The sequence below is a fragment of the Folsomia candida genome, unplaced genomic scaffold, assembly GCF_002217175.1.
Source record: "Folsomia candida strain VU population unplaced genomic scaffold, ASM221717v1 Fcan01_Sc001, whole genome shotgun sequence".
Taxonomy (NCBI): domain Eukaryota; kingdom Metazoa; phylum Arthropoda; class Collembola; order Entomobryomorpha; family Isotomidae; genus Folsomia; species Folsomia candida.
The window spans coordinates 7543558-7571272 of NW_019091193.1; the positions used below are offsets into that span (position 1 = coordinate 7543558).

The window sequence follows — 27715 nt, forward strand, 5'->3', positions numbered from 1 at the left end:
CACGAGGTACAGCATGCCAGATTTTATTGGTTTTTGGCATTGTGTACAGACATTAGAATATAGATAAAGAATATTAATTAAACTCTAATTCACCTGTTAAGATACCATACAGGTGACACATATAAAGAAAACAGTTTTCAATAGTTTTCATTTGTTTAAATTAAATATTATTCGAATTTGCGTTTTCGTAAATTCTTGCTATGTTTTGGTCCAAGACTACTTAAATGCAGCCTTATCCAATGTTAATCTTGAAGCTGTTTAAATATTTTGATTTTTCTAAAGGTAATAATACCAGTAAGAAAAAATTCTTAAAAAAAAGTTTGACATGTTATTTTTTATAAAATATAAAAATATCACATTACAAATAATAAGATAATATCCGAGACCCTTGGGGAAATTAAATTTTCCGATTTACTGTATGTCTACGACCTATCCTTAACGTTCTCTAAATGAGCAGTTACTGAATACATAATTGTGGATAAGCATCAATCATGTAAATTAAAACATGCGTGAATTGGAGAAATGTTTTAAATAAATGCATATTTATTTTGATACAACGTACGCAACATTTTTAAGTAGTTATTCATATATAAATTATTAATACATAGGTTTTCATAAATTTAGATTATATAGAAGCAGAATATCCAAATCTTCAAAATCTCGATAGAATCTCAAAAATTGCGTACATATTTTACATTAAAACTACCGAGTAAATTTATTTTTATTTCACCCGGATACATTATTCGGATTGCAAAGGAGCTGAACTTTTTTACAGACCAGTGAAAGTTGCAGACGGTTGCATACGTCGAGCATGGAAGCGCAGAACGTGTTGGGCTGCATTTCGGATCTTATCCAACTCAAATAGTTAAACAAATTCGTGTACACTCCTGGAACGTCTGTAAACAATTCGTTAAACATGGCACAGGATACAAATTAAATTTGCGATACGTACTTGGCCTAGCACATCCAAGTCCATAACTAACAATCCCAACTTGCGTGCTTGTCCCAGACAACACAAGGGCTCCGCCTGAATCTCCCTAAAATTTGAAATTGTATGTATGCATTTCGCAAAGTGTATCAGTCTCATAAAAGTCATTTCATAAGTATTTACTTGACAAGCATCTCTTCCACCTTCTCTGAGCCCGGCGCATATTTGGTTCCCCGACAATCCGGGGAAAGAGTAGGTTTGGCGACATGTTTCTCGATCAATAATTGGTAGTTCTATGTACCGAAGGGCTGACGACTGTTGTCCATTTTCCGCCGTTACACCTGAAACAATTATGTCCACATAAAACGTAATCAGTAAAAGTAGTAAGTTTTTTTAACTATCACTTTACCCCAGCCGGATGTCTCACACATGGCCCCAGCAGAAGGCTCTTCTGTTGGTAGCGTCACCACGCCAACCATCTCGTTCAATGTCACGGGCGAAGATAACTGTATAATTAAATGCGAAGGATCTAAAATTAATTAACTAACTGATAATTTTAGCCTTCATTAAACTAGTACCACAAGCATGGAGATGTCATTCTGCTGGGTTATCGAGTTGAACAGAGGATGCTGTCTGATTTGTGACACCTTTCGAGTTTCTCCACCAGAACGATAATCCAAAGATCCGACCCGCACGAAAATCTGGAACGGCTTACGTCCTTTCGTGCAGTGCCTAGAATTTCGTAGGCAAATAATTATCAATAATGTTTTAATGTCTGCTTAAATTTAACACAAACGCTGCTGTTAAGACTTCTCGATCCGATATAAGAGATCCGCCACAAAGTCCAATTCCTCCAATGATGATCGCGACTTGGTAAGGAAATCGTCCCTCCGCTGCTACCTCGCCTCCAATAATTTTAGCCTGATAAGGTGGGTTAGTATACAAATCCGTTATATTGGTTGACACTGTTAATAAAATAAAACGTGACGTTTAATTGTGATGTTTCAGTAAAAAATAAAAAATAAAACCAACCAGAACATTGGAGATGCATCAAAACTAAAATCAGGCCGGAAATCGCTAGCTTCATACTTATTTCAGGAGTTTATCGTAAAATGACGAATTCAGTCTGTTGAAATCACGAGTAAAAGTTGTGTGCTGTGAAATTCTTATATATGTGAAATTATGACAATAACTAAGGAAATAATTGTGGAGAATACAAATTCATATGCCGAACAAGTTTGTATAATTAATGCAGTCTGTGCCAGATGATGTGGTGCATAAGTGTGAAATATGGCAATACAAGGGCGACTTATCCAGGAAATTAGAAGTTCAATTGTAGTGAATGTCAAGGATTCCTTTCAAATACTCGGAACTACTTTTCACTTTATTTGAACAAAAAGTTTTAAAATAAATTTGTCTCAATTGTGCAATGTTTTTCACTTTGTGCAGTTCCTTCCACTTTATCCAAACAAATTGCCCAAATTACAAAGCAGGCTCATCTTGCTACAAAAGATTGTACCCGGGATACGATTACAAATGTCAAGAAGTCCAGTGCATAGCGTTGTTGGCTGTGTCCCATCTCTAATCCAGGCAGAATAACGTGCCACGTTGGTATACACTCCGGGAATGTCTATTGAAATTCGAAATTAGTGTTAAAGTAACGACAACAATTAAACGATTGGAATATATACGCACTTGGCCTGGCACACCCATTTCCATAACTGACAATCCCGACTTGCGTGTTTGTCCCGGCCAAGAAAAGTCCCCCGCCTGAATCACCCTGAAATATTTCATTTGCAAACATATTCATGTGTTACTTTGTCATTACCATTCTTTACGTTTCACCTGACACGTGTCCCTTCCACCGGCGCTGTGTCCGGCACAGATCTGATTCGCTGAAATCCTTCCGACCCCATAAACTGCTGCACATCCTGCTCGACTCACAATAGGCAAGTCGACATACTGGAGAAAGGCAGTCGATGGACCTCCCTCCATTAGCAGACCTGAAATAATTGTCAAATAGATCACACAAGGTAGAAAATTTTTGCATGTACGAAATCAATCACTGACCCCAACCAGCAGCTTGACACGCCGTGGACGCCGATGGCTCAGATGTTGCCAAAGTTGCTACCCCCACGGTATTGCTTAGCGTAAAAGGTGAGGAGAGCTTAAAATACAATACAAAGTACGTATGTACTACCGTAATTTTGTACATAATGCATAATTTTTGTTACCACTAATACGGACACGTCGTTATCTACGGTGTTAGCGTTGTACTGGGGATGCTGCCTGACTTGTGACACTGTTCGAGATTGTCCATCGGTTCGTGCTCTTAGCGATCCTGCACGAACCACAAACGCACCAGCGGAATTACCATATGTACAATGCCTATGTATGCATACAAATTTAAGCATTTTATACAAGGAGACCTTTCCCATGTGGATAACATTGTTGCATGATAACACTCACGCAGCTGTCAAAACTTCCCGATCTGAGATTAAGGAACCGCCACAAAGCGACGATCCACCAATGATTATGGAAACTTGAAAAGGAAATTGTCCAAGAGTTGCAGGCTGACCGCCAACAATTTTAGAGTCCTCGATAACAGATTGATATCCAGTTATATTAGTAGCATTTGCTAATCAATGGATAAAAGAAGTAAGTGCTTGACACATGCTTGGTGGTCTTAAAATTAAGTATGATAAATTTGTAGTCACCAATTTTTGAGGAGAGAATTGCCACCACTATGAACAAAATGCTTGCTTTCATATTGACAGAGTTGAATTAATAAATTATAGGACCTGAGAGGGATAAGTCAGTTTTCTAAATGCATAATGTACAAAAAATTAGTATATTGTTCAACAATAAGATTTTTCAATACATTCTGCAACAATTTGCATTTTGAACAATGCAAACACATCTACAAACTGAATTTGTATTTTGGTTTTTAAAGTAGAATATTGCACAACATTTGTAAAATGTGGAACAATTTGAGTGAAAATTGCTTATTTGTGCTTCAAATTGATATATTTAACTTCAATGGGGAGGTTTATCCTGGTTGCGACTCAAATTTGTATGATGTAACATTTAGCAATTAGTTATGTATATTTGCGTAGTGCGTATCCAGTACATATATTTTGTTGCTGAAACGGATATGGTGTGTTTCATGTATGCAAATTATACACTATGACATGTGCATAATCACCTAATGTTATTTTGTTCTAAATCTTCTGAAAATTGGCTTAGATTGAGTAATCTACCAATCTAGTGCAAATATGTAGCTACGAATGTTCAGTGACATTAAATTTTTAAAAATTAATTCAGAAATAAAGATTCAATTTAATAAATATAAAGATACATACATCCTCGGTACACATTCTCTTTAATAGGTACTTAAAATTGGCATACGACTATGTAAATATGTAAATACATACATAGGACATGGCTCTAGGCGATTATGCCGCAGAGCTTCAATTACAATAATTTTTCAATTTCCACTTATTCCCATTTCACCCATTTTTTAGACCGTAGTTGCAGCAATATCCATGAGTTGACAAAGTCTGGATTAATAATTAATAGCATATGGTAATTTCTAGTTGTAATTGAAATATCCATCAGCTTGATTATCGCGTACTTTAAATTCCTCAAGTTTATCATTTTTTTTTACTCTTTTGTAAACATGCCACTCATGACAAGTGTGCAAAATTCGCCGCACTCCTTAACTGCATAGGTACGGACATTTCACGTGATAAACCGTATTAAACGAACATAAAAAGGTGGCGTCATATAGTAAAATGTAAAATGATACCACATGAAAATTATGCGATCTAAGACCTTTGCCCTCGTTCTCACGGTATTGAGATGGTCGGAGGTCAAAAATATTGACTGCGTTGTGGTTAAATTCGTGGTTAAATTTATTCTAGAATGACACCCAATATGAAAATTAAGGTAAAATTTAATTCTGCACGTACCCCTGCCACTGTGGGGGGTGGTCTGATTGGCCCCATTATCGAACTCGACCGAGAACTAAAAATTAGAAGCATAATGCCGACCGCCGACAATGGGATTTGATTATGTCATATGTTGAGGCATTCTGCAGATATCCTGCCCACGGACGGACGGACAAAGCGATCACAAAATAAACTGTAGACAACACTTAATGACGATGCATGTAGGATGAAACTACTAAATGCACTTGGACCGATAAAAGTATTTATATTGATCTCAACGTTTGGGTTGCCCGAGTCATGAAAAACTGCACAATCTTTGTTATATAACGAAACTCCACAATGGCATTGGGAACATGTTGACAAAAAATTATAATCAGTTATATAAGCAGACATCAAACCCAGCCGAAAATTTTACATAGTCATCTCAGTTGTGCACAGAACGTTAGTGAAGCAACACATTTTTCATTTGTAGTTATAAATTTCAGAAAAAATGGGAATCATAACGACAACTTTGACAATATTGTTCTTGGTAGTCTTTTGCGATGGCAATAGAACATTTATCATGAGTCCAGAACTACCACAATCTGGAAAATATAGGTAGCTTAAAATAATTTAGAACATAATTTAGGTAAATTTTATAGTTCTGATGACTTTTATCCAGTCATGGAGTCCTTGTCGACAATACGTTATACATTGCTGGGCAAGTCGGTATGGACAAAGAAGGCGTCATGGTAGCTGGGGGAATTGAAAATGAAACAAGACAAGCACTTATCAATATGGGACATGTCCTGACTGCTGCTGGATGCTCATTTAAAGATGGTATGAAATAATTTATATATAAGAATTAACCGTTTCACGAGGAATTGAAATTTTGTACTTATATTTTATACAGTTGTGAAGACGACCGTGTACATCCAAAATATTAGCGACGCTACAATAATGAACCAGGTGTATGTTGAATGTAAGAAAGATACGTCTTGTTTTAAGTATTTTATGGAAATGAAAATTTGTATTGAGCAAGTTATAAAATTTTGTACAGTTTTTCCTCAAAATTACCCTGCTCGTGCGACTGTTCAAATCGCCAAGCTACACTTGGTATGCAAATCGTATAAATTCTCCTTTTACAGGTCTAAATTTATTTATGCATTTATACATCTCGCTGATTTATAGGATGCTCTGGTTGAGATTGAGGGTATCGCTGTGTTGGATTTGAGTTCTACCTCGGTTGCATCTCATGGTACTGAATTGAACTGGACCATAATTCTTGTCTGTTTTGCTATGAGAATGCTATTTTAATTTGTTATATAGTTAACATGGAGAATTAAGAATTGGACAATATCTTCTTCACTGTGTATTACTAAATTACATCAATTGTTTCACATCTCAAAAAATGTGCATGTAGTTCCAGTTCCATACATACATATGTACATGCACACGTATAGGTTAAACTCTCATTTTGGGGCTTCACAATGGTTGCGGTATTAAATGCACTGCATTTATTAAATGCTATACTAACAAATACTACTCCATGCGACAATCTGAGTTGAACTTTAAATCTGTATTAATTGATTTATGTGTGTGACTGGACGTAAATATAATTGCTGCAAGAGTGCAGATGGACTTGCATAATCTCAATTATACAGCGACTAAATTTTTAAATGTGTACATATGCTGTATGTACTTTTAACTAGCTTTTCTAACATTAGTGGAATAATAATCCAAACTTAACTATGTATACACATTGTTTTTACTTTATTCACAAAAGTAATAATCTGAGGATGACATTGATATTTAGCGATAGCAGTAATCAGAGTATCGCATTAATCCTCCATCACAATCCGTGTTAAAACTTTTCATCACAAATAGTAATTTAACATAGCGACACACCTCTCCAGGTCATTAATTTCTACTTGGAAACACAATTGTACCCCTGAATCCCTGAACTTGTAATTATTTACTTAACGTAAAATTATGCCATCTGCAAAAACTAGATTTCTAACAATTGCGTTCATGTTTCTCGGCTTTTGTTATGCACAAAAAGGTAAGTTGACTGAATACATTTGGTTATTCGTGTCCTGCGGTTAACATTTATTTCAAAATAGTTAATCGGACAATTATCATGAGTCCGAAGCTTCCACAAATAGGAAAATACAGGTGGACATAATTTTGCGTCCATTACCAATACATCATTGGGGCAGAAATACTTAACACATTTTTGATGTTTATGCATGTATATAGTCATGGAATCCTTGTCGACTCTACGCTCTACATTTCCGGGCAGATCGGATTTAATAAGGAGGGTTTGATGGTGCCTGGAGGAATTGAAACGGAAACACGCCAAACTTTACGAAATATTGGGCACGTCTTATCCGCGGTAGGGGCGAAATTTGAAGACAGTAAATGAAATATCTGAAATATAAGTAAATTCTGAAGAAATGTGGGCTTAACTTGTGGTGCTGGTTCTTGTTCCAGTTGTAAAAGTAACCGTGTACCTGCAAAATATTAGCGATGCAGCTGTAATGAATAATGTTTATTCCGAATGTAAGAAAAAGTGGCAAAAACTGAGCGTTATATTTTATTGATTGGTAAACAAGCTGCAAACTAATATAAATATTATGAACTTGAAGTTTTTCCAAAAAATTATCCTGCTCGTGCAACAATTGGAACGTCTTCATTGCTATTGGTATTCACCTCTTATATTTACGGATATCATGAAATACTTGCATACGCACGTGTACTTATTTGTGTACTAATTGTAGGATGCGTTGATTGAGATTGAAGCTGTTGCTGTGCTGGATTCCAGGAGTGATAACTCGGCTGGATTCCGGGTTGAATTAAACTGGATCTGCTCTTTCTTTGCATGTTTGACAGTTGTTTTAAATTTGTGGTGAGAATAAAAGGACAAAAAATAAACCACATAATCTATAAAAAAATATGAACTAGAAAATAAATAGCAGTTAACTTTATGGACATGATACATACATATGCACATTCGACTGCAACATTTATGCATACATTTAGGAAGTTCTGGAAAGTTTACAGTATGCAGGATGAATATAAATAAGTGTGTATAAGTAATGGTTTATGCACACCTGCATGGTTTTGGTTTTAGCAATATTACAGTAAGTATTCAGAAATTTGCAGACTAGAGACACCGTATCCTCTTCAAATGAAGAGACCTTATATCTGTGCGTGTATAAGCTGTACTGTGAAGTTAGTCGCCAATTAACAACATGGTAAACACTAATATTACCTGCTACAATAGCTTTATGTATCAACCACAAAAAAAGCTTTATGAAATGAAGGATAAACCACAAAATGTGGTTAAATTGTTAATGCAGTTGACTCTTAACTTTTGTCAGCATTGCATTTACTTATTATTCGTGTATCACATGGAGATTTTTACAGTTTACCACTTTAGTCATCTTTTGTGAAATTAATTATTTGGCGATTTGAGTACATGTTCCTGTATATGTATACTATCAGTATTTAGCTGTTTTATTAATCCTAAGTTTGACTGATATGTGATGAATCAGCAGGTACACTCTAGAAGTTAGTCATTTACATTTAGTATCCAGCTCAATGACCAATTATGCAAGAAACGTTTGACAAAGTTACTGCATTTCAGATCCCTCCAGAACATTCAGAAAGACAGCATGACGTTATCACCGTGGACTCGAACGACGAGGAATCATTACAACAATCAGAAGATAGTTGCATGCTACAAAATGAAGGTAATTAATTATGGTAAATTAAGCCACAACAACTTCGTAATTTTTATAACTAAATAGAGCAATCATGAACAAATAGGGAGCGATAAAATCCACAAATTCAAGAAATTGTGCCTCAGACCCTCTCGTCAGGGCTACACAGCGTTGCACGAAGCCGCACAGAATTCCAATCCAGCACTGATTAAAACCTTGTTAAAATCTGGAATGCGACCTGACGCCCAAGATTGTTACGGAAATTCGCCGCTACACCTCGTCGCAAGAAGTTCGAGCTAAATTAAACTTTAATTTGAAACAATGTAAAAGTAATTTCTTATCTTGCAGAGGAAACCGATGAAGCGTTGGAGTGTGCCCGGTTATTACTTCAGCATTCGCCCAATTTGACCGGAAAGCTTAATAACATGCTAAATATGGAAGGACATACCGCATTACATCGCAGTTTTAAAGAAGGACTGAAGGAAATGGTTAAACTTTTTCTTAACAGGCGTTACAAACTGGACCTAGATGAACTTATCGGCGCCAAAATTGAGAACATTTTCCTCCAACACTGTAAAAACATTAATGGATAAACATGCAGAAATTTATACAACATTTTCAAAATATGGCAATATTTCCTTCTTTCAGGCAGATCTAAAATATCCTGTGAAATTATGAAACTCATTGTTTCCGCGTGTACACAGTTGCAATTAAACAAACGGGATGAGGATGGGAGGACTCTGCTTCATTTCGCGGCCATGGAACGTTTGCCAGAAATTACTGAAATTCTAGTAGCCGATGACAGAGTGGATATCGCCAAGGTCGACAAATCTCAAAGAACTGCGCTACATTACGCAGCAGAAAATGGTGCATACAAAAATTTTAATGATGAATGGTTGAACCTTTTACTGACGTAAATCACGGGGTAATCTTGGTGCTAGGGTCTTACCCTTCTGGCTGCCTTTGCGTGGAACACCTCATTAGTCGGAAGTTTCCTAAAATGAAATGGAAACTCTATTATTTGTATGACATGGAAGACATGAATGGAATATCGTCGTTTCGATACGCGTTAAAAAATTGTGGCGTGGAAACATTGCAAAAGTTCCTTGCAGCCACTCCTCAACCTCATCGCTGGTACGTATGCTTATCCAAGTTATCATCATAATTATATAATTTACCCACGTTAATGCTCAAAGGATGACTACAAAGAAAATGAGTGTGATCTATAAGCAATGTCCTCTCGCAATTAAAGCTTTAATGGATAGAGGGTTTTCACAAAGTAAACCATCAATGTCGTCTAAAATTGACGAAATCGTGATAGATTTTGGGTAAAATAGATACATTAGTAGTAGCATAATGTTTACGTACATATGATGCATAAATACTCGAATTAAAATTACAAATAAAGAAATTGATTGCAGGCCAATAACGGGCTATGTCGATCCCCTTTCGAGAAAACCTATTCCGCAACTTGAGACTCAATACATAAAACATGCACATCGTTGGGATTATTCTGCCCAAAGGGAAATCCTTCAACATCCTCTTGTTCAAATTTTCATTGCCAAGAAATGCCAGAAACTTCGGGTAATATTTTCTCTCTGGATTGTTCGACAGGTATTAATTGTGGCAGCGCAATGCAGCTCATACTCAAGAGGTCCTAACATTTTCTAATTGTTGTCCGTTGATGCAGATTATCTGGCTTGCCTCATTTCAATTGCTGCTACTGACAACTTACTGTAATGCCTTAAACTCACCTAAAACTCAATATTGTTCGGCCACAGTTATGACGATCCACATTACTTGCACTTTACTTTATCACGCATTGAATGTGGTCACGCACAAATGGAAATACTTTTACAATGTGACGAACTTTGTAAAACTGACAGAAGCTGGTTTAGCGTCGGTGGCATTACACCCAGTCCTGATGGGATCCGAGGTTTTCGTAGAGGCGAGAAACTGCGCTGCAGTAAGATAACCATTTATCCTACGTATTTATAGTAAACACGAGAAAATCATCTTTACTTAAATAGATCATTTGTATGCGTATGTTCAGATAGGAATTATATTTTCACACATCCTCTTCATGCGAGGGCTCGGAAACGTATATGACGAAATTGGATTAATTGTCGAAGTTCTAAAACAGGTAGCTCTCGGATGTTATGTTGTATTAAGTGATAAATGTACTTACTTCATCCTCGTCAGGTTTTCATACAAACTGTGAAGGTGCTCTTGGCCTGCTCCCCTCTGCTCATTGGATTCACATACGCATTTGTAGTACTGTTTGACAATGTATGCAGAATTAATATTTGAAAAGTTTTTAGCACTTTAGAAGATTAATTGTGGGATAAATTATGTATATATTTCTGAAAATAAGGTGGACACCTTAACTGCCACATTTCCGGGTCAATTTGAAAAGGTTTTCGTAATGATGATTGGAGATTTAGAGTACAGTGACTTGTTCAATAAAAAGTCTGAAGAAGGTGGAACAACTCAGAAGAATAATCGCATCATGCAGTTCCTATTGCTCATGTCCTTCTTAATTTGCGTGACAATTGCGTACTTTAATCTGCTCACGGGATTCGCCCTGGAACGGGTCATGGTAGGAAGTCTTATGCTGAAAATTACGCAATACTAGTAATCGTTTTGACTGCCAGGAACTGCGCGAGAGGTCAAATGTGGACAGAATAGCCAAAAAGGTGAAGCATATTCATCGCATGGACTCCGTTCTGAGAAATATTTGCCTGTTCTCCAAACTTGTTGATGGTGAATACCTGAAAAATGTGATTCGACGACATAACGTCACTACGAAAAGGTAAAGCTAAAGAGTTGAATTATTAAGTAGCTTTCTATTAAAGCTATGTCATTTAGGGTGGGCGAATCGCTCCAGTTCGAAGCATTCTTTACAGATGCAAGTTTGGGCCTCGGCGAAGGGAAAATTAGGAAGCAAAAGGGATCGAAATTCTTCAAGAGGATGGGATCACCATGTGCTACCGAATTATCGGAACATGTTACCCAAGATATTTTTGCACTGCTCTCTAAGCACAGATCTTAATAGTTTCAATAAAGTTGCTAAAGAAATAAAATCTCTAAAATAAAGGATTTAAGGCGAAGATGAGAATTATATGTATTTATTTCCATCTAGCTTTCAATTCGAATTATGGTGCGTTTAACCACGTACAATTAATTTCCTCGAGATGCTCTATTTGCATACCAAGTTTGAGAAGTATTTAATCATAATCTCCAAGAGAGAATGATACCAATTAGTCAATATGTTCAAGAAATCCAAATTGGAACGATTTAGCACACTTTTTATTATTTATTTTAAATAAAATTTGTTAAATAATACAGTCATAAACTTACTTGATATATTTATTTAACCACAAAAAGCTTAAGCTTCAATCAAAATATTTGCACAGTATAAATAAGCTATTTTGCCAATTATGTATTTAAATTCATATAATTTGATTAGTTATATACATGTACATATCTGTAGATATACGTAAGTTTATCATTATCCATAAAGAATTATTCCAGCTTTGAAGAATCTACAGATAAATTTTGATAATATGTGAACAAAATGTATGAATAACATTTCGGGAGTTAGGTAAAGCTTACGAAGGTACTGAAATAGAAATTGATAGGGATATTCACTGTCGTCAGATAGCTCGCGTTGCAACAAATGAAAATGGAGCACATTGATAAAAATGTATTTACCAATTCTACGAATTTCTTGAGGTACATACATATGTTACTGCTCGTAAGCTAAATTTCACTCCACGCCAAACAGAATCACTTGTATCGGAATGTGTTTTTTGCTAAAGCTTCAAGCTTTCATCTTCATGGATTTTCAAGAAAGTTTGCATATTCCAATCAAATAAAGCGAAATGCATATCGTGCTGTCTTTAAAATATGGTCTGACCGAACCGTATCTAAATAACGAGAGAGTCCTCGTTCCTCTTGAGGTCCACGTCATGGAGATAAACAACTCGAAGACCCAGCAACAATAAGCCAGAAGTGACCACCTCCACCAGAGTAAGGACAATTTTACCATTGCGTTCAATACAGATCCCAACGAATAGCAGAATTGCAGCCAAAATGATCCCTGTCAATGCTTTCCAGCAGTTGTGGATTACTTTGGAGTTGCCCTGAAATAATAAAATTGACATATTTTTTACGTCGAGGGACTCTGATATGCATACTTTTTGAAATTAGTTTATTAAAGCTTTCAACTCACAGCGTAGATGCCAAAGAAAAGGAAGATGCTGATTACGTCAGACGAGATGGCAAGCAACAAGTGGATGGTCCAAAATGCCTCGTGGCCTATGTATGTTAATAATTTGCATGCAAAAATTATCACTAATAACTTTCATACGAATGTGCATGAATTTCAGCACAAGACCAACCTAATTAACAAACTAATTAAGGTAATTAACTAAATCAGTTTTTGTCGGCAGTAAGTGCTAACTTGATTAGTAATTTGAAAAAAATTATGTACAATTTTCTCAATTCTTGATAAGCCTGAACTTAGGAAATTGAAACGACTTACTTTTATCATCTCCCTTAAGACCGGTTACCAAAAAGTGGACTGATAGTACACACACGACACAGTAGAAAGCCTGAAATTTGTCAGAAAAATTATGTGAACCGGAATTACATCCACTGGATCTTGAAGCCAAGTTATGTACGGAGCGTGAATGAAGTCTTTAGCTTTGCGTATTTTAGGCACGATTTATCAATGTACGGATTAAAATAAATTTGAGAAATTACAATTGAGACGATGGTGACAAGCATTGCAGCGAATCGTAAATTAGGGAAACTCGGTGTTGGGAATGAACTGAAGAATTGGTGGAAGGACCAAGATGTTGTGGACCCATTCGAGCTATTATCCGCAATCGGGGACATTGGGAAACTAATCTCGTTCACGGATTTATAAAATCACGCTTTGATTTTTAATAGCAATATGCAAAGAGAAGAGTGCTAAGAAACGAACTAAATTAAGTTCGGTTGGAAGTGGGATTGCGATTGATGGAATGCTTGAGGGCCAAATGTCGTTGGTTATTTTGCAAACGTATGCAATATGAATACATACGTAGGAACATGTAATATCCTGGATAAGTTAAATAAGTATGTACACATAAGACTAATAAGTAGTTATACATACAGTACAGATTCAAGATCAAAGATGCGAATACGTCAAAATTGGATTGATGGAGTATCCAGGACGGAGAGCGAAATACGATACAACACATTTAGTTTAAATCTATACTTTTTCCAGTCCAGTTATTTCTTAGGACAAAGCAATAATGGCAGCCAGGCGCCATGATACATAAATAATATAATTGTAATTACATATATTCCATGCTAGCTAAATATATATAAATAATTTAAACAGTGAATACATACGATGTTGCTCATGCCATGCAAAGGGTTGAAATGTCAATATATAAATCCATCTGACTAATTTAATACCCAAGTATTCTCCTAGTTCGACAATGAGAAGATATCAAATTTCCTTTTAGTTGAAAGAACATTTGATTCCTTGAGTCTGAATAATCTCCTTATCACTAGCATGAAACGTGTCGCATTTATTTGTGATGAGGAATCTGTATGAAGCGTGCAGACGTGTGTATGTACATATGTAAGACCGATGTGAAATTTTAACCTAAAAATATTGGGTGTGCTTAATGAGAACTTTCGCGTATGTATCTAACATATTTACATATCGTGCAAAATGATCATATCAACATGACTTACTAAGTTTTCTGAAATTTCTAGATTTCGTAAAACATTTGATGGAAAACGTATCGAAGAGTTTCGAAATTTACCCAGCAACTGGGCATGTTTTTATTTTGTACATAAATTATTTCAAAAACTCATCTTCTACCACAAGCGATAGAAATTCATGGAAACTAAATCAAAATAGGAAAAGGCGACTATTTTTATAGGTTTGTGAAATTTGGGAAATCATGTCACGATAAAATTTGTGTATGTGGGTAGGATTTCTATAAATTCTGACACCTTTCCGTTTACAGATATCGCAAAGCACCATATTGACATACACAGTTATTGCATGCATAAATACATATAATTACATACGTCCGAAAATCTATATTATCACAATTTCCAGTTTCATAACAACGCGTCGCATAAACTAAAAAAAAAATCTGACAATCCTAAAGTCTTAAAAAGTTCAATTTCTCTCACTCGAACGAAGGCATGCTCCTAAAGCATCGATAATATGATTTGATTCTAGCTACATGAATTATGAGCACTGATAACGTGATTATCAACCAAAACAAACATTTACATAAAATTAGATTTCTAATGTTTGCATGTGCACTGCACTTGCATGCGCATTGAATAATAGATCGCCGTCTTCAAATAATGTTGCAACCTGGAGAATGATGGGGATATTTATAGTAATATTAATATATTATTGATTGTAAAGTAATTAAATGCAACACGTTGTGGTCATATGACTTGTGAGATACTTGGCATTTTATTCGCTCTTAATTACATACCTATATGTCTCGCATCTTGCATGTAATGACAAATATTAATGAAACAATAAATTATGCTGTTTATAAATACGTCAAGTACATATGTAGATTGAAAGTAGCGTTTTATTGTATCAGCGTTTTCAATTGTGTTAAACTATTGAACAAATTTACATAAGTAATGGTAGGTGGTACGTTCTACAGGACTTTGTAAAACATACGTACATAAGTATAAGGGAGATATTATTTTAGGTTTAGCTTACATAGGTAATTGACATAGGTATTCGTAAATTCTACATATGTACATGAGAGAAAGTCCAGAAACCGAATGCTTAAAATTATGGACGGAGGATGCTCCTACTTGTACATGAAAACTGTAAAATAATATTCAAGTGCAATTTACGTACAAAAATAGAGGAAAATTTAAGCACAAAATCTAATCTCTTATACAAAATAAAATAATTAGGCAATTATTTATAAGCCCGACTTCTCATCTCAAAATGAAAATAAATTTATGTGAAAAATTGAGAAATATATAATCTTGCTATCTGAGCAACTAAATAAATCTCCACCTCAGACAATAAAGTTTACCTGATCATCTCTGCATTTGACGTTGTTCTTGAGCTCCTGGTTGAACTGGAAGAGGACAAAGATCAGATAGAGATGAAGGAAGTGTGATGCCACCACCGCCACCCCCAAGCTGAAGCACCCCTGGACATAGACCATGAACCACATCCCGAGAATAAGCAGCACTCCGGTGACCACAATCGCCCCAAGAATCACTAAGCATTTATCCAACATTTTGGTTTTACCCTTGAATAAAAAAAATTATTAAGAATTTAATATTATTTTTTATTATATTGGAATTTTAATTAATAGCTTACATTACGGATTGCAGTGAATATGGTGGCTTGTAAAACAAAATGAAGAAAGAGGACGATAGGCCAAACTGTGAGCCGCATCCACACAATTTGAATATCTGAATAGAGCGAAAATTATTAATCAAGTATTAAAATTAAATTATTTTGAGGTCATTATTTTTAAATTTAACACCCAACGGCATTCTTAATTTGTAGAGATTATGTAAATGAGAGAGCGGTATTAATTATTTAACCATATGTACATTTAATACTAACATATTTTCGATAACTTACGGTGTATGCCAGGCTCGAAACAGGAAACGAGGGACCACAACACCAAAATTGTCATGAAAACCTAAATATGTATTTACGTGAATATGCATGTATAAGCACAACCAAACTAAATATCAACAAATACAATTAATCCTAAGGAATTCTGTAAATGCTTACCACATGAAAAATGGTAACGCACTTAGCCCTGAAGGGCTTCGATAGGCCACACTTTATCTTGACCGAAAATTTGACCCCTGGATAGTTTACGGGTTCGGGTTGAGCCATCGTATGGAAAAAGGAACGTGCGAAGGAAGTGGTTCAATCAATGGTACAGAACTGAAGTGGGATCAAAGTGAGATATCCTTGGCAAATGCATCTTTGTCTTTAACACAAATACATAAATATGTACAACAGTCCACTCTATTGCGTCATCAGGATCACAAAGCGACCTGCTGTATTGTAAACTTATTCCATGCACTTACCTAAATTTGCACTGGTCAGGCCTGACATAGATCTGAGTGACATAGGTAGTCACTCATATGTATATTTATGTCATGGATATTATGTGCATATCTTCCAACCGGGATAACGTTTTAACACAATTTGGATCTCGCTTAAACGCACTTAAGATCAATTAAGTAATTTGCAAGATTTTAAAATTAAAAAGAACGTTTTTTTGCAATATTCCTGATGATTTTATGAGTTTTATTATCCACAGTCTGAGTAAGATATTTTCAAATAATAACATCAAAATCTTCCGAAAATTATTTTACAAAATATCAACTTACTACATATATGGATGAAAAGTTACTACAGCTTACATACATACATATACATATCTATTTCGTTAAATTTCATAGATGTCTTTGAGAAAATGCATACACTTGGACGGGGCAATGTGATGCATTTGTGTAATTGAATGCATTTTATCTATATACTGAATATTTAGAATAATAATTTCCAGAATCATAAATGTACGACCCTTGGAATATATTTCTGAAATCAAATTGTTTGAATCCATTGATTGAATAGATATATTAGGCACCATTGCGAATTATTTACAAGTCGATACATTATGGTTGTGTGACAACTTTTGGCAAGGGTGGAATAAATACTTGTGTTTGTCACCAATATCTTATCAGTAGTCTTCCGTCCGGTAATATGATACAGGGTTTCATGTCCATGCCAGATTTCATTGCAAATGAGCTACTGATTCATAAAGAACGTAAAATGTGAGTCAGCGGCGTCTGGAATCTTTCTTTGTATGTACCGATAGAAAACTGTAGAGATATTCGTATTTACAATAGCAGAATTTACTTGCTGAACACGTTGTGCATGAAAACTTTAATCTTTTATCCCATTATATGAAAGAGATATCTCTCGAAACTTATCGATAGGAAAGCAATCGAACCAGACACGCTTAATGTTTTTAAAATCAGTTAACTCAGCCTATTATTATTTCTCGGAACAGTTGATTAAATGAACAAAGCAAATCAAAAAGTTTACTAGTGTGTATTAGTTTTATTTACTAGCAATTATTCAATTTTCGACTCCCAGAATAATTTCAGCTATCAACTATTAATTTACATGATACAATAATAATGTACATATGCATGTGTTCCTTTTGTGAAATAAATGTAAATCAATTATTTTCTCATAATTTGGCCCAATTATCCTTTCACTCCTTCCAAATTATTATTTGAAGTTCAAGGATATGTTATGCAATAAATAAGTTCAGTATCTTTTATAAGTTATCTATTTTAAATTTATTTACGCTTTAAATTCTTCCGTCGAATCTCAAATCTGATGTAAAGATTTAATAATTGTATGTATTTTCATTTGAATTGATTTTTGGAGGAAAAACAAGTCAGAACAGTGAACTTGTATGTTTCAGCAAACTTAAGTTTGCTGAAAAAGAAATTTCTTTTTACGGATACATATTTGAGTGTGGTTCTTGGATTCATGCATTTTTGACATATGTAAATGCATTCTCTTGGCTCAAGTCCCTAACAAACAGTATATATTTGTACGAAGGTATGATATGAGACTTTCAAACAGGCCCTCCAGCCAGTGCATGTACATATAAATTGGAGTGAACTTAAGATTTATAAATGGATATATTTATGTATTTAGATAATACAAAAAGCATATCTTATCCTTAAAGTTTGAACACATTCCCATATAAGAATTTTAAAATGAAGATAAGTACAAAGAGTTGCTAGTTTAAAATTATTTTTACACCTATATATTTGCATGCAAAATTAAATTCTATTGCATAACTTGTATGAATATTGGGTACGTAAAAAGAATTAGGGGAGAGAAGTTCCGTGTTGTGCCCAGGTCAGGGCGTCTCCTAGCAACGAAACTCTCACATTGAAGTTTCAGGAATCAAAATAATAACATTTCATCATGTGCTTTCACATTTCATCCTATATTTTAAAATTTTAATTCTTGCTGTATATACGCTACTACAAAATTTAAAATACTTGTCTCGTAGCCCAATTTGAAATATGGCGAGCCCTACTGATAGTAAATTGAGGGCCACTACTACATCAAATAGCGAGTTGCTCCAAGTGAAGGTCAAGTTGCAGAAAGAGGCCGTGAAGCAAGATCAGTTTGCTATCCATTATGATAAGCTCAAAGCCCTTAACACCAGGTATCCATCATTTTACCCACACTAATAAACATAGATATTTATTTACACAATCATAAATTAATTTTGAATAAAAAATTGCTTACTTCCAGAATGGAGACTGGTCTAGATTTGCCAGTAATTGGTGGCGACTTGACTGCCCACAACGAGCTCTTGGAAAGAAAAAGAGCAGAGAAGGATGCTGAAAGTTTATTAAAATTTCCTAAAAAGTTTGATCGAACTGGTCGACCGAAACCGGTTGTAACCCAATTTGACACGGTAATTATATTTCAGTAAATTATATAGGGTTTTACGTACAATTAGCATGAAGGAGCTTTTATTTTTTGATAAATTTTAGGAAATGCAACAGTTGAGAATGTTTATGGAAAAGTTGGAGGCTCGTCATATTTCTGGTTTAAAGACGAAGGAAGTTTGCACCCAGATTACGGCACAGTGGGAGAAGGACTATTTTGCACTGTTTCGCGAATTTGAAGATTTCCAGTCGGCCATGACCACTCTGATCCAGTCCGAGGGGAGAGCAGTGGAAGAGAAGGTCTGCAGAAAAATATGATGTACGGTTTATGGTTAACAATTAATTTATACATTGAACAGATTGCTCGATTTGAGGCAGAGAATGAGCAAATCCGGCGTGAATTTGAGCGTGAAAAGGTCAAGTTGGAGGCTTCAAATCGTGACTTGCAGAGGGACAAGAGTTGCAACGAGTGTGAGATTCGCGTAGGTCATTAGTATTTGGACATAATTTTCTGCATAGATAAGGAATAAGGCTAGTAATTAATTTTGTACAAGTTAAGAAATCTTGTGTACATATGTATGGTTTACCACTTTCTACATAGTTCTCAAATTGTGCATAAGAACATTTATTTTTTTATCCTCAGACATTACGCAACGAATTGGACGAGAACCGACGAAAATTGGAAGACAAATCTATCACGTTAGATTCTCTGACTCGAGAATTGGACCTAGTCAAGTTTCAGTCTCTTGCCGTACGTACATAGAAATTATAAAATTTAAAGAAATATATTCCTTGTTTCCGTTTAGCATCAACTTAACTCATTCTCATACCCATTTTGCATACATACAGATAAATAGTCCACACCATGAGGAAATCGCCTCTTTGGAAGTCCAGCTCAAAGCTGTCCAGTCTCGGAATTCATTTTTGGAAAATGAGCTCCAATCCCAGTCGGACAAGAATTCACGAATTTTACAAGAATTTGATACCATGAGAGAACTAAGTGATGTCAAAAATAAAGAATTGAGGGACAAAATTCACAACTTAGAATTATCACTGTTACAACAACATGACCATTTCAGCAAGCAAATTCAAGGTGAGCTTAGATATATCGAGAAGAATATGATATGATGAATTATTGGAAAACTTAATTATTGGTTTCTGCTTTTCATGAATATTTAGCATTTACCGATAGCATGAACACACAGAAAACATACATTTCCGAAATGGAAGAGCAGCTACGTGATAAGGACGATGAAAATCAAAACATTTTACTAAAAGCTCAAGACCATGTCAAAAATTTTATGGACGATTCCCTTGAATCGATACAAGTAATTTACTACTCAATTAGAAATAGTATTACAAGAATAAACTAAAAAATTTTTACCATATCTTTGAAAATGTTCTAGAAATTGGAAATAGAAAAACAGGACTTGCTCAAAATGAATGAGGAATTGGACAATGAGTTGGACAAGTTGAGACAAAATCTCGCTCTTTGTTCTGATCGAATATCTAACCATGGTCAAGTCTGTATCCAAATTTGCAAAGATGCATTACAACCTGGTCAACTCGTCGGGACCGATTTGTCGACTGACAAGTCTCAATTGTTAGTGATACTCAAGGATGAAGGGAAACTCAGCCATCAGCAAGGGCTCAGCACTGATCAAAAGTTGTCTTGGGAGGAATCCATGCTGAGAAAAGTTGCCAATTATTCTTTGAGAACTTCCACTACTCAGTTTCTCGAAAAAATTGACCATCTTCAAGGGAGGATTTCAGAACTTGAAGATAAGCTCAAATTGGATAAATACCAGCGGGGCGAGGAGGTCAGCAAATTGCAGAAGGTATATACATATTTACTCAATTGTAATTAAGATTAAAATTGTGAAACTCATTAACATGCATATTGCCCCTAGAAATGCAAGAAGTATGGACAACTCATTCGAAAACTGAGATCAAGGATGTTACCCTCACTTGAGAACGAACATTATGCTGATGCTATTGTTCTGAAACGACCAACTGCCTCATTTCACAACACGAATACGAACAAATTATTCGCTAAAAAGTCTCACATTCTTGTAACGAGGAAGACAACTATTCCAAAGAAAGCGCGGAGAAAGAAGGGAGAAAAGAGGTGTATCACTCTTACCATGCTACAAGAGAAACATGTGCATTTTCAAGAAATTTTGAAAAATGTTGGATAGTTATCCTAATCTGTTTTTAAGTTTTTAATAATTTGTAAACAAAAATTGAATTGCTGTCAATGAATTTCAGTAATAAACTTTTATAACAGCAACGACAAAAATGAAACGGCGGAAGCGAAGTGATGGAAATAACATCTGACTTTATTATTTCTTCCTATTTTACAAAAAAATGTGTTTATTTCTAATTTTCATATTTTTTTTACAAATTTCAGTATTGAGCTGATTTCATATTTGAAATATCGAGATTGATATATCGATCATTGTAGGATTTCCCACGGGACGGGACGGTACGGGATTTCGCTGTCCCGTCCCGTCCCGAAGATTGACCGGGATGAGACTTTCGGGACGGGACGGGATGGAGGCCATCCCGTCCCGAGTCCCGTCCCGATGGGACGGGACGGGATATCCCGAGGTTTTTTTGTTTAAATTGAAATTTAATTCTTTATCAATTTAAACATACTTGGCTGTCAGTATGGGTTGCTGCTTTATTTTCTTACTGCATAAATTACACAATATCAATTACCACTCCCACCGACCGGCCAAATACCAATAATTTCAAAATTTAATTTTTAACTATTTATAGTGGAAAGTTGAGAAATCGCCATCATTTCGACCTACTTACATATAACCTGCATATCAAAAGTCAGAACAATTATTTTTTTAATTTTAAAATCCAAATTTGTTAATTTTTTGAAAATAAATTTTAACTATGATGGGTAGCATGCAAATATGAATTATTAAGAAATATAAAGACAACCAGCGCCAAAACTCACCCGGGTAGAAATCGTTATGTCGAAGTATGCATAACACGCTATACCGACCTTGCACATTACACTGTGCATACGAATCTATGCATTGTTATGCATACATATTATGGCGTTTAAAGTATGCATTGTACTTTGTGCACATCTATGTCGAGCATTTATGTCGTTACCTATATGCGTGATTTAACACGCATAATTTTGCCAGACAAATATGCATTTAAGTTTGTGGATATTCTTTTCTGCAGAATTATGAATATAAACGCTAAAATAGACACCATCGCCTTAAATTGCTCCTCTAGTTGAGGAATGCTTTTTGTCAGCACAGTTTTAATAATTAAAACCGTTTAAATTGATTTTTAGGAAAATTCTCATAAATTTATTCTAATTCAGAACAATTTAACAAACCTGTGACTACTGCAATATTTCTTGTTTTATCATATTGACATATGTATTTCGTATTTTCAACCAAATTAGCTAACACTATCTTTACTGGCTGTCCAATTTGAAGAACTTTATATGAAATCGTTGACAATTTATACTCAGTTACGCTTAAGCGTTTAACTAGGAGAACACCATCGCCTTCCTTAATACATACAATATGGAGAATTACATAAAAATTGGAACTAATTTTAACAATTGAGTTGATTCGCTTTTTAGTTTCCTTTTTACTGGTGTGAAACATCTTACCATTAATTACAACAGAGTTATAGGAAAATCCATCATTACAATTGAATCCTATTTTTACTAACAGTTTCTTTTCATGATTGCTAAATATGTATAACTTTTTGGCACCGAGAAAAGTGCATAATTCAGTTTTAAGTGACTTCTGATAATATTTCCGCCTTTCCGTTGTTGATAAATAATAGTTTTTTGCCATTAAATTTGAAAAAGAAACACTTGACAAAGCAAACATTCTCTGAGCAATAATTAATTTCTTTGCAATTTGTAGTCCGACCTCTGTCGTCCCAGAGAAGCTATTAGTCAAAACACCATTATAATTTTCAAATTGGAACAACGAGTACGCCCAAAGGGGTCCCCAGTTTTTTACACAATCAACCGAATGAGAGACCAGATGCACATTAAACAAACAGTACGAACTGTCATACAAATCTGGAAGAACTACACAAAACTGCTTGATTAAATTATCTGACGTTTCTAAATCTGCTCGAGTAATTACATCTTTGCAAAGAATAGTGATAGCTGTAACAAAGTTCGAGAAATGTTTAAGATAAGGTTGGCTTAAGATTCCGTTTAGTAAAGGTACGGCTAATATCATCCAAATTTTCCACTCGTGAGCTTTCCAATATTTAATATCCTTAATTTCTCTCAAAATTCGCTGACATTCTACTGGAAACTTGCACAAATTTATTCTACAATTGATTTCAACTTCTTGGTGCCCAATATAAAACGGGAAATTGTGATTTTTGCTATCCAACCATGCACACGTTAAAGTACGAACAACACCAAGCAAACAAGTGTGCATGTAGTCGAACACAAATCCGTGGACAATGTCAAACTTTGGCAAGAGGATTAGTTTTGATGGGGCCTTAATTCCGAATACATTGGTGACGTTGTTGTTGCCATTGTGTAATAAATCCCGTAATTCGCGAAGATGTGATGTGAAATTTTCTTGACCTCTTGACTGGTGAACTTTTTTAGTTGGGAATATCCATTTGTGCCTTCTTTCATCAATCCAATACGTCTCCCCTTTTATCAGACACCACGGGCAGCTGAATTCGCCATTGTACTGATTTATACCTTGTAGTTGACATCTAGCTGGCGAGTCGGCCGCAACCATTGGAAAGTATACATTACTTTTAATCGATTTACCGTCAAAAGTCCAGCTAATACCGTGTGTTGCAAGGTCCTTTGACTGGTCCAAAAATGGTTGAAGAAAAATATCGAAATTTGGCTTCTTATCGCCGAACCATAGCCCAATTAATAATGTGTGCTTCCGGCGTAATTGGTAAGGTAACTCGTTAATGGACAGCAAGATTGGCCAAATAGAAAAACGGGATGAATTAAAGACCGAAATTCCATCCGAGTTAAAACAGCAGGTTATATCAAAATTTGTTAGACCCAGTTTCTTGTATGACGATCCATCCATAATGTCCCTGAGCTGTGTTTCGTTTCTGTTTCCTCGGTCGATAAGACTTCTGTACAAAGCTCGTTTTATATCTTCATGCTGCAGAGCAGATTCAATTGTCTGCTTAACATCGAACGAAAGAAAATATTTTCCGTCTTTGACAAATTGTTGAACGTTAAACTTGTCTCCACAAGTTTGGCACGCTCCAGACATTAAAACAGCACTACATTTCTCACAATAAAAAATTTTCTTTATGGCGCCGATATCCACCCCAAGTAATTTCTCAGCCAGATAGGGTGATGTTGGCATGCTGTCCCCCATTGGTAAATGAAAATTAAGAAGAGTGAGCAAATCGGATAGAGCAGATTTTGATAACTGGTGGCGACTTGCAAATCCATAGACCATAAGATAGCTTTCTATTGCAGAAATCTTCGCTCCATCAAATAACAAGGGCGAGTGTGTCGTTGCAGGAGTCTATACGCAAAAAATTTAATATGACATGACAATTCTTAACTATTTATAACATCATATTTTAAACTAACAGAACGGGGAATTTCATCATCACTTAATTCCTCTTCGCTTGAGTCGATTGGCTCTTGAAATGCTTCCTCCTGATTAAACAGATTGACAAAAAATCAGGACTATTTTTAAACCGGAATGATTCCATCATTATTACATTTCGATTAAGCTGTAAATCATCCACATCCTCGATTGACCTTGGGGATTGGCCCTTTTTAACGGAAGAAGGTACAGTTTTATGTTGGCCGGACTAAATAATAAAGATAGCTATTTTTTAAATAGTTTCACATTAAAAATAAAGTTTACCTTTTCCAAGATACGATGAGTTGTCCTACGGGGAAGTTTGAACCCCCCTTCTCCAGTAGGGGAACGAAAATAAGTTTTATAGCTTTTATTTTTTGACATTATTATTTACTTTACATATTTGATCTCAAATCCTCAATCTCTCTTAGCCCCTCAACTGAACCGCCTACACTGAAATAAGGAACTCGTGCCAAATATTAGTTTACCACTCATCTTTGTCGACCACAATAAATTCCCAAAATATTGAAAATTTAATTGAGATGGAGTTCCTTCTTGTTGAGTGGGTGGAGGAGGCAAGGACATACTCAGTAGTGTCAAAGGACAGACTTGTCGACGGTACACTACGTGCCTTATCACAGGAATTGGTCGGAAAAGTGGCTGGGGTCTTTTGGAGAGGAAAGAAGGTCTTCATGTGTAAAATTTTAGAAATTGGTAAACTTGCTCATACTGTATAAAAACAGTATTTAATGTATGTAAATGCCCTCAACTTAATGTATTTTGCGGTTTTAGGTGAAACTGAAGGAGAATTGACTCGAAAGGCTGATGAACTAGCATCAATTGCTGAAACGGATTCCAAAATTCAGAATGCACCAAAATCAGGTAATTAAAGTTGAATTAAAGGGACTTTGTAAATTAATTTTGGCAGAATTTAAAACTTAGTTTTTTGGTATATTTGTCTTCCAGTGAGTGGATCCTCCGCTAAACAAAAATCAAAGGGCCGACCACGTAAAACGGCTGCCACAGATACCGTCCGTGCTCTTGATGAAGTACTGGGTCAACTCGATCAAGTGGATGCTGATTTTCAGGATCAGAGCGCTGATACTTCAGAAAATCAGCCAATTCTGAACACTGAACAACAAGGTCAAGGTGGTAAAGACTACGAAGGTACGGTATGTTTTTTACGATCATTTTATCACAGCATTAACCAATTTTATATATGTTTAATATAGAAAAATATCGATCTCTCAAATGGAAATACAAGGACCTGAAGAAGACGTACAAATCTCTACAACAGTCAACTAGCACTGAGGCAGAGGTAAATAAAAGCTACTAATACTCATTTGTTTCACCTTAATATTTTCCCAATTAATTAATTTCTCTCAATCTGCAGATAGAAATTTATCCGGGCAGTGGTGTCACAATGAATGCAGGAGAATTAGCCTCAATCAAATTGGTGTCCAATGAACCCACCGTTACCGCTCGTAATTTGTTTCGTCGACTCTTTACCGTGGAGGAACTTTCGACACATTCATTATTTGGGAAAAAGTGTAACGCTAACAAGGATGCAGTTCCTCTTCCTCGAATTGATCAAGTGCGGTCAAACGCTGTAATCGGTAGGAAAAAATAAAATACGTACGACTAAGTTTTATTGCATATTTTTAAATACTTTTAATTAATTATAGGTTATATCTTCAACGAAGCTGGACTAGATGGACCTCCGCCTGCTGATTTAACTGCATCAGAGCAAAAAAGTTACTCAAAAAAGAAGAAAGCCCTTCGAAGAGAAGTTATCAAATCTCTTTCAGAGTTTCTCCGCGCGGAGGCTCGTAAAATTAGTCCATGATTTCTTTAGAAATAATTGTTAGCATATTTACTTTTGCAGAAGATTGCTAATAAAATGAAAATAGCTTCGAATGCGATACGAAAAGACTTTTTCAATATTTATGCATAACTAAACAGCATTTAACTGCATTGAGATTTGTACAGAACCGTATGTGTATAAAATGTGTGCATACAGTATTGTGCATAAAGGAGTATGCGCTCCAAGATTGTGCATGACGGATTGTGCATAAAATTGGGCCAATTTGCGACATAAGTTTTATGCATAAGTTGACATAAACTTTATGCATAAATAAGTTAGATATTTTCACCAGGGCAACTAACCACACACGTCTCAAATTTTGAAAATGTTGGACATGAGATGGAAATTATATTTAACTGGCTCAAGGTAAAATAAATATCAGACATATTTAATATGTCTGATATGCATATAGTTAAATATTATTCAACTGTATGCATATGCATGAAATACAAAATTACAACATGTATTTATTTAGGGTCAACGCATGGAAAGATTTCAATAAGATATTGTTATTTTGCCAATAACGAGGGAGAGTTTTGAGAAAAATATTTAAGTTCGGGACGTCCCGTCCCGACCGGGATAGACCGGGACGGGATGACCTCGTCCCGTCCCGAAGCTTGTCCCGTCCCGAGATTCTTCGGGACGAAAAATCTTGTTCCGTCCCGAGTCTCGTCCCGCGTCCCGTCGGGACGGGACGGGATTGTCCCGTCCCACATTGTAATATTAGGCCAGGTCAAGTCCCAAAAGTCCTAGGGGGCGTAACTATGTATATGTATACATATTTGTAATTCATGGGAGGCAGGGAAAACACTTTTAAAAAAATTTGGGGACCACACCCCCTGTGGGGGTGGTTAGCCCCCCAGGGGGTGTGGCCCAAAAATGTTTATATTTTTACAATCAGCAACTCATATGGACTTTAGGTGCAAAATTTTGTGGACTTAAAAAAATATCTGACCAAAATATACCATTTTATATGCCAAAAAACATGGGTTTTCGGGCAACTTTGAGGGGGGGTGGCGCATTCGGTCGGGACTTCCCGACCTAGTTCTTCCGGTTCCTGATAGTCATAGTGGAGTTCTATAGGCACCATAAAAAAGTCCGTCGGGAACCACCGACCAAGGAAGTTATTAGGTGTCAAACTTCTCAAAAACCTGTCCTGCGATTTT

General features: G+C 35.6%; 7 protein-coding genes across 14 annotated transcripts; 3 read left to right on the forward strand and 4 right to left on the reverse strand.

Annotated features, from left to right (window-relative positions):
* Positions 1-689: 689 nt before the first annotated feature.
* LOC110849587 (trypsin) lies at positions 690-2071 on the reverse strand. Its single transcript, XM_022097020.2, has 7 exons — positions 1961-2071; positions 1725-1893; positions 1507-1660; positions 1338-1434; positions 1112-1269; positions 953-1037; positions 690-896 (listed from the first exon to the last, which is right to left on the reverse strand). The coding sequence occupies exons 1-7, from the start codon at positions 2013-2015 to the stop codon at positions 727-729; spliced, it is 888 nt and encodes a 295-aa protein (XP_021952712.1). The 5' UTR covers positions 2016-2071; the 3' UTR covers positions 690-726.
* A 209-nt stretch (positions 2072-2280) lies between these two features.
* On the reverse strand, positions 2281-4223 carry LOC110863365 (trypsin). Its single transcript, XM_022112658.2, has 7 exons — positions 3646-4223; positions 3398-3566; positions 3163-3316; positions 2999-3095; positions 2774-2931; positions 2624-2708; positions 2281-2558 (listed from the first exon to the last, which is right to left on the reverse strand). The coding sequence occupies exons 1-7, from the start codon at positions 3695-3697 to the stop codon at positions 2389-2391; spliced, it is 885 nt and encodes a 294-aa protein (XP_021968350.1). The 5' UTR covers positions 3698-4223; the 3' UTR covers positions 2281-2388.
* A 1058-nt stretch (positions 4224-5281) lies between these two features.
* On the forward strand, positions 5282-11700 carry LOC110863372. Of its 8 annotated transcripts, none has more exons than XM_035852547.1 (22): positions 5282-5475; positions 5540-5697; positions 5771-5839; positions 5918-5973; positions 6049-7032; positions 7117-7274; positions 7351-7419; positions 7506-7561; positions 7638-7765; positions 8507-8612; positions 8689-8871; positions 8931-9155; positions 9231-9449; positions 9524-9716; positions 9779-9910; positions 10004-10196; positions 10273-10548; positions 10636-10725; positions 10785-10871; positions 10957-11181; positions 11237-11394; positions 11451-11700. In XM_035852547.1, the coding sequence occupies exons 9-22, from the start codon at positions 7739-7741 to the stop codon at positions 11632-11634; spliced, it is 2298 nt and encodes a 765-aa protein (XP_035708440.1). In that variant the 5' UTR covers positions 5282-5475; positions 5540-5697; positions 5771-5839; positions 5918-5973; positions 6049-7032; positions 7117-7274; positions 7351-7419; positions 7506-7561; positions 7638-7738; the 3' UTR covers positions 11635-11700. The 8 variants fall into 8 exon arrangements, with proteins under 8 accessions (XP_035708440.1, XP_035708437.1, XP_035708441.1 ...); XM_035852544.1 differs by having other exon boundaries at positions 6049-6115; positions 6187-7274; XM_035852548.1 differs by having other exon boundaries at positions 6049-6115.
* On the forward strand, positions 5369-6203 carry LOC110854191 (2-iminobutanoate/2-iminopropanoate deaminase). Its single transcript, XM_022102613.2, has 6 exons — positions 5369-5475; positions 5540-5697; positions 5771-5839; positions 5918-5973; positions 6049-6115; positions 6187-6203. Exons 1-6 carry the CDS (start codon positions 5369-5371, stop codon positions 6201-6203), a joined length of 474 nt encoding a protein of 157 aa, XP_021958305.1.
* A 23-nt stretch (positions 11701-11723) lies between the features above and the next one.
* Positions 11724-13704, reverse strand: LOC110841929. The gene is made up of 4 exons (XM_022087629.2): positions 13350-13704; positions 13129-13198; positions 12817-12902; positions 11724-12727 (listed from the first exon to the last, which is right to left on the reverse strand). The coding sequence occupies exons 1-4, from the start codon at positions 13482-13484 to the stop codon at positions 12512-12514; spliced, it is 507 nt and encodes a 168-aa protein (XP_021943321.1). The 5' UTR covers positions 13485-13704; the 3' UTR covers positions 11724-12511.
* Positions 13705-15179: 1475 nt separating this feature from the next.
* Positions 15180-16556, reverse strand: LOC110842014. Its single transcript, XM_022087716.2, has 5 exons — positions 16390-16556; positions 16234-16294; positions 15964-16058; positions 15671-15892; positions 15180-15453 (listed from the first exon to the last, which is right to left on the reverse strand). The coding sequence occupies exons 1-5, from the start codon at positions 16495-16497 to the stop codon at positions 15418-15420; spliced, it is 522 nt and encodes a 173-aa protein (XP_021943408.1). The 5' UTR covers positions 16498-16556; the 3' UTR covers positions 15180-15417.
* Positions 16557-18275: 1719 nt separating this feature from the next.
* On the forward strand, positions 18276-21396 carry LOC110863382 (CAP-Gly domain-containing linker protein 1). The gene is made up of 9 exons (XM_022112683.2): positions 18276-18868; positions 18958-19123; positions 19203-19397; positions 19457-19579; positions 19741-19848; positions 19947-20190; positions 20277-20425; positions 20504-20935; positions 21008-21396. The coding sequence occupies exons 1-9, from the start codon at positions 18723-18725 to the stop codon at positions 21293-21295; spliced, it is 1851 nt and encodes a 616-aa protein (XP_021968375.2). The 5' UTR covers positions 18276-18722; the 3' UTR covers positions 21296-21396.
* The last annotated feature ends 6319 nt before the right edge of the window (positions 21397-27715 follow it).

Bases quoted from the DNA above. Each gene is read 5' to 3' on its own strand.
- LOC110849587 (XM_022097020.2), bottom strand. From the start codon at position 2,015: ATGAAGCTAGCGATTTCCGGCCTGATTTTAGTTTTGATGCATCTCCAA. The intron at 1,270-1,337 runs GTAAAGTGATAG...TAATTGTTTCAG, and splicing joins GTGTGAGACATCCGGCTGGG to GTGTAACGGCGGAAAATGGA. The intron at 1,038-1,111 runs GTAAATACTTAT...TTCAAATTTTAG, and splicing joins GTGGAAGAGATGCTTGTCAA to GGAGATTCAGGCGGAGCCCT.
- LOC110854191 (XM_022102613.2), top strand. From the start codon at position 5,369: ATGGGAATCATAACGACAACTTTGACAATATTGTTCTTGGTAGTCTTT. The intron at 5,840-5,917 runs GTAAGAAAGATA...AATTTTGTACAG, and splicing joins GAACCAGGTGTATGTTGAAT to TTTTTCCTCAAAATTACCCT. The intron at 5,974-6,048 runs GTATGCAAATCG...GCTGATTTATAG, and splicing joins AAATCGCCAAGCTACACTTG to GATGCTCTGGTTGAGATTGA.
- LOC110863372 (XM_022112671.2), top strand. From the start codon at position 7,739: ATGTTTGACAGTTGTTTTAAATTTGTG. The intron at 9,911-10,003 runs GTAAAATAGATA...AATTGATTGCAG, and splicing joins GAAATCGTGATAGATTTTGG to GCCAATAACGGGCTATGTCG. The intron at 10,872-10,956 runs GTATGCAGAATT...TCTGAAAATAAG, and splicing joins TTGTAGTACTGTTTGACAAT to GTGGACACCTTAACTGCCAC.
- LOC110842014 (XM_022087716.2), bottom strand. From the start codon at position 16,497: ATGGCTCAACCCGAACCCGTAAACTATCCAGGGGTCAAATTTTCGGTC. The intron at 16,059-16,233 runs GTAAGTTATCGA...CGCTCTATTCAG, and splicing joins TTTCGAGCCTGGCATACACC to ATATTCAAATTGTGTGGATG. The intron at 15,893-15,963 runs GTAAGCTATTAA...TTTTTATTCAAG, and splicing joins TATTCACTGCAATCCGTAAT to GGTAAAACCAAAATGTTGGA.
- LOC110863365 (XM_022112658.2), bottom strand. From the start codon at position 3,697: ATGAAAGCAAGCATTTTGTTCATAGTGGTGGCAATTCTCTCCTCAAAA. The intron at 3,567-3,645 runs GTGACTACAAAT...TCCATTGATTAG, and splicing joins AATTCTCTCCTCAAAAATTG to CAAATGCTACTAATATAACT. The intron at 2,709-2,773 runs GTGAAACGTAAA...GAAATATTTCAG, and splicing joins GTGGAAGGGACACGTGTCAG to GGTGATTCAGGCGGGGGACT.
- LOC110863382 (XM_022112683.2), top strand. From the start codon at position 18,723: ATGGCGAGCCCTACTGATAGTAAATTGAGGGCCACTACTACATCAAAT. The intron at 19,398-19,456 runs GTCTGCAGAAAA...TACATTGAACAG, and splicing joins GGAGAGCAGTGGAAGAGAAG to ATTGCTCGATTTGAGGCAGA. The intron at 19,580-19,740 runs GTAGGTCATTAG...TTTTATCCTCAG, and splicing joins GCAACGAGTGTGAGATTCGC to ACATTACGCAACGAATTGGA.
- LOC110841929 (XM_022087629.2), bottom strand. From the start codon at position 13,484: ATGTCCCCGATTGCGGATAATAGCTCGAATGGGTCCACAACATCTTGG. The intron at 13,199-13,349 runs GTAATTTCTCAA...GACAAATTTCAG, and splicing joins TTGTCACCATCGTCTCAATT to GCTTTCTACTGTGTCGTGTG. The intron at 12,728-12,816 runs GTGAGTTGAAAG...TTATTATTTCAG, and splicing joins TTTTCTTTGGCATCTACGCT to GGCAACTCCAAAGTAATCCA.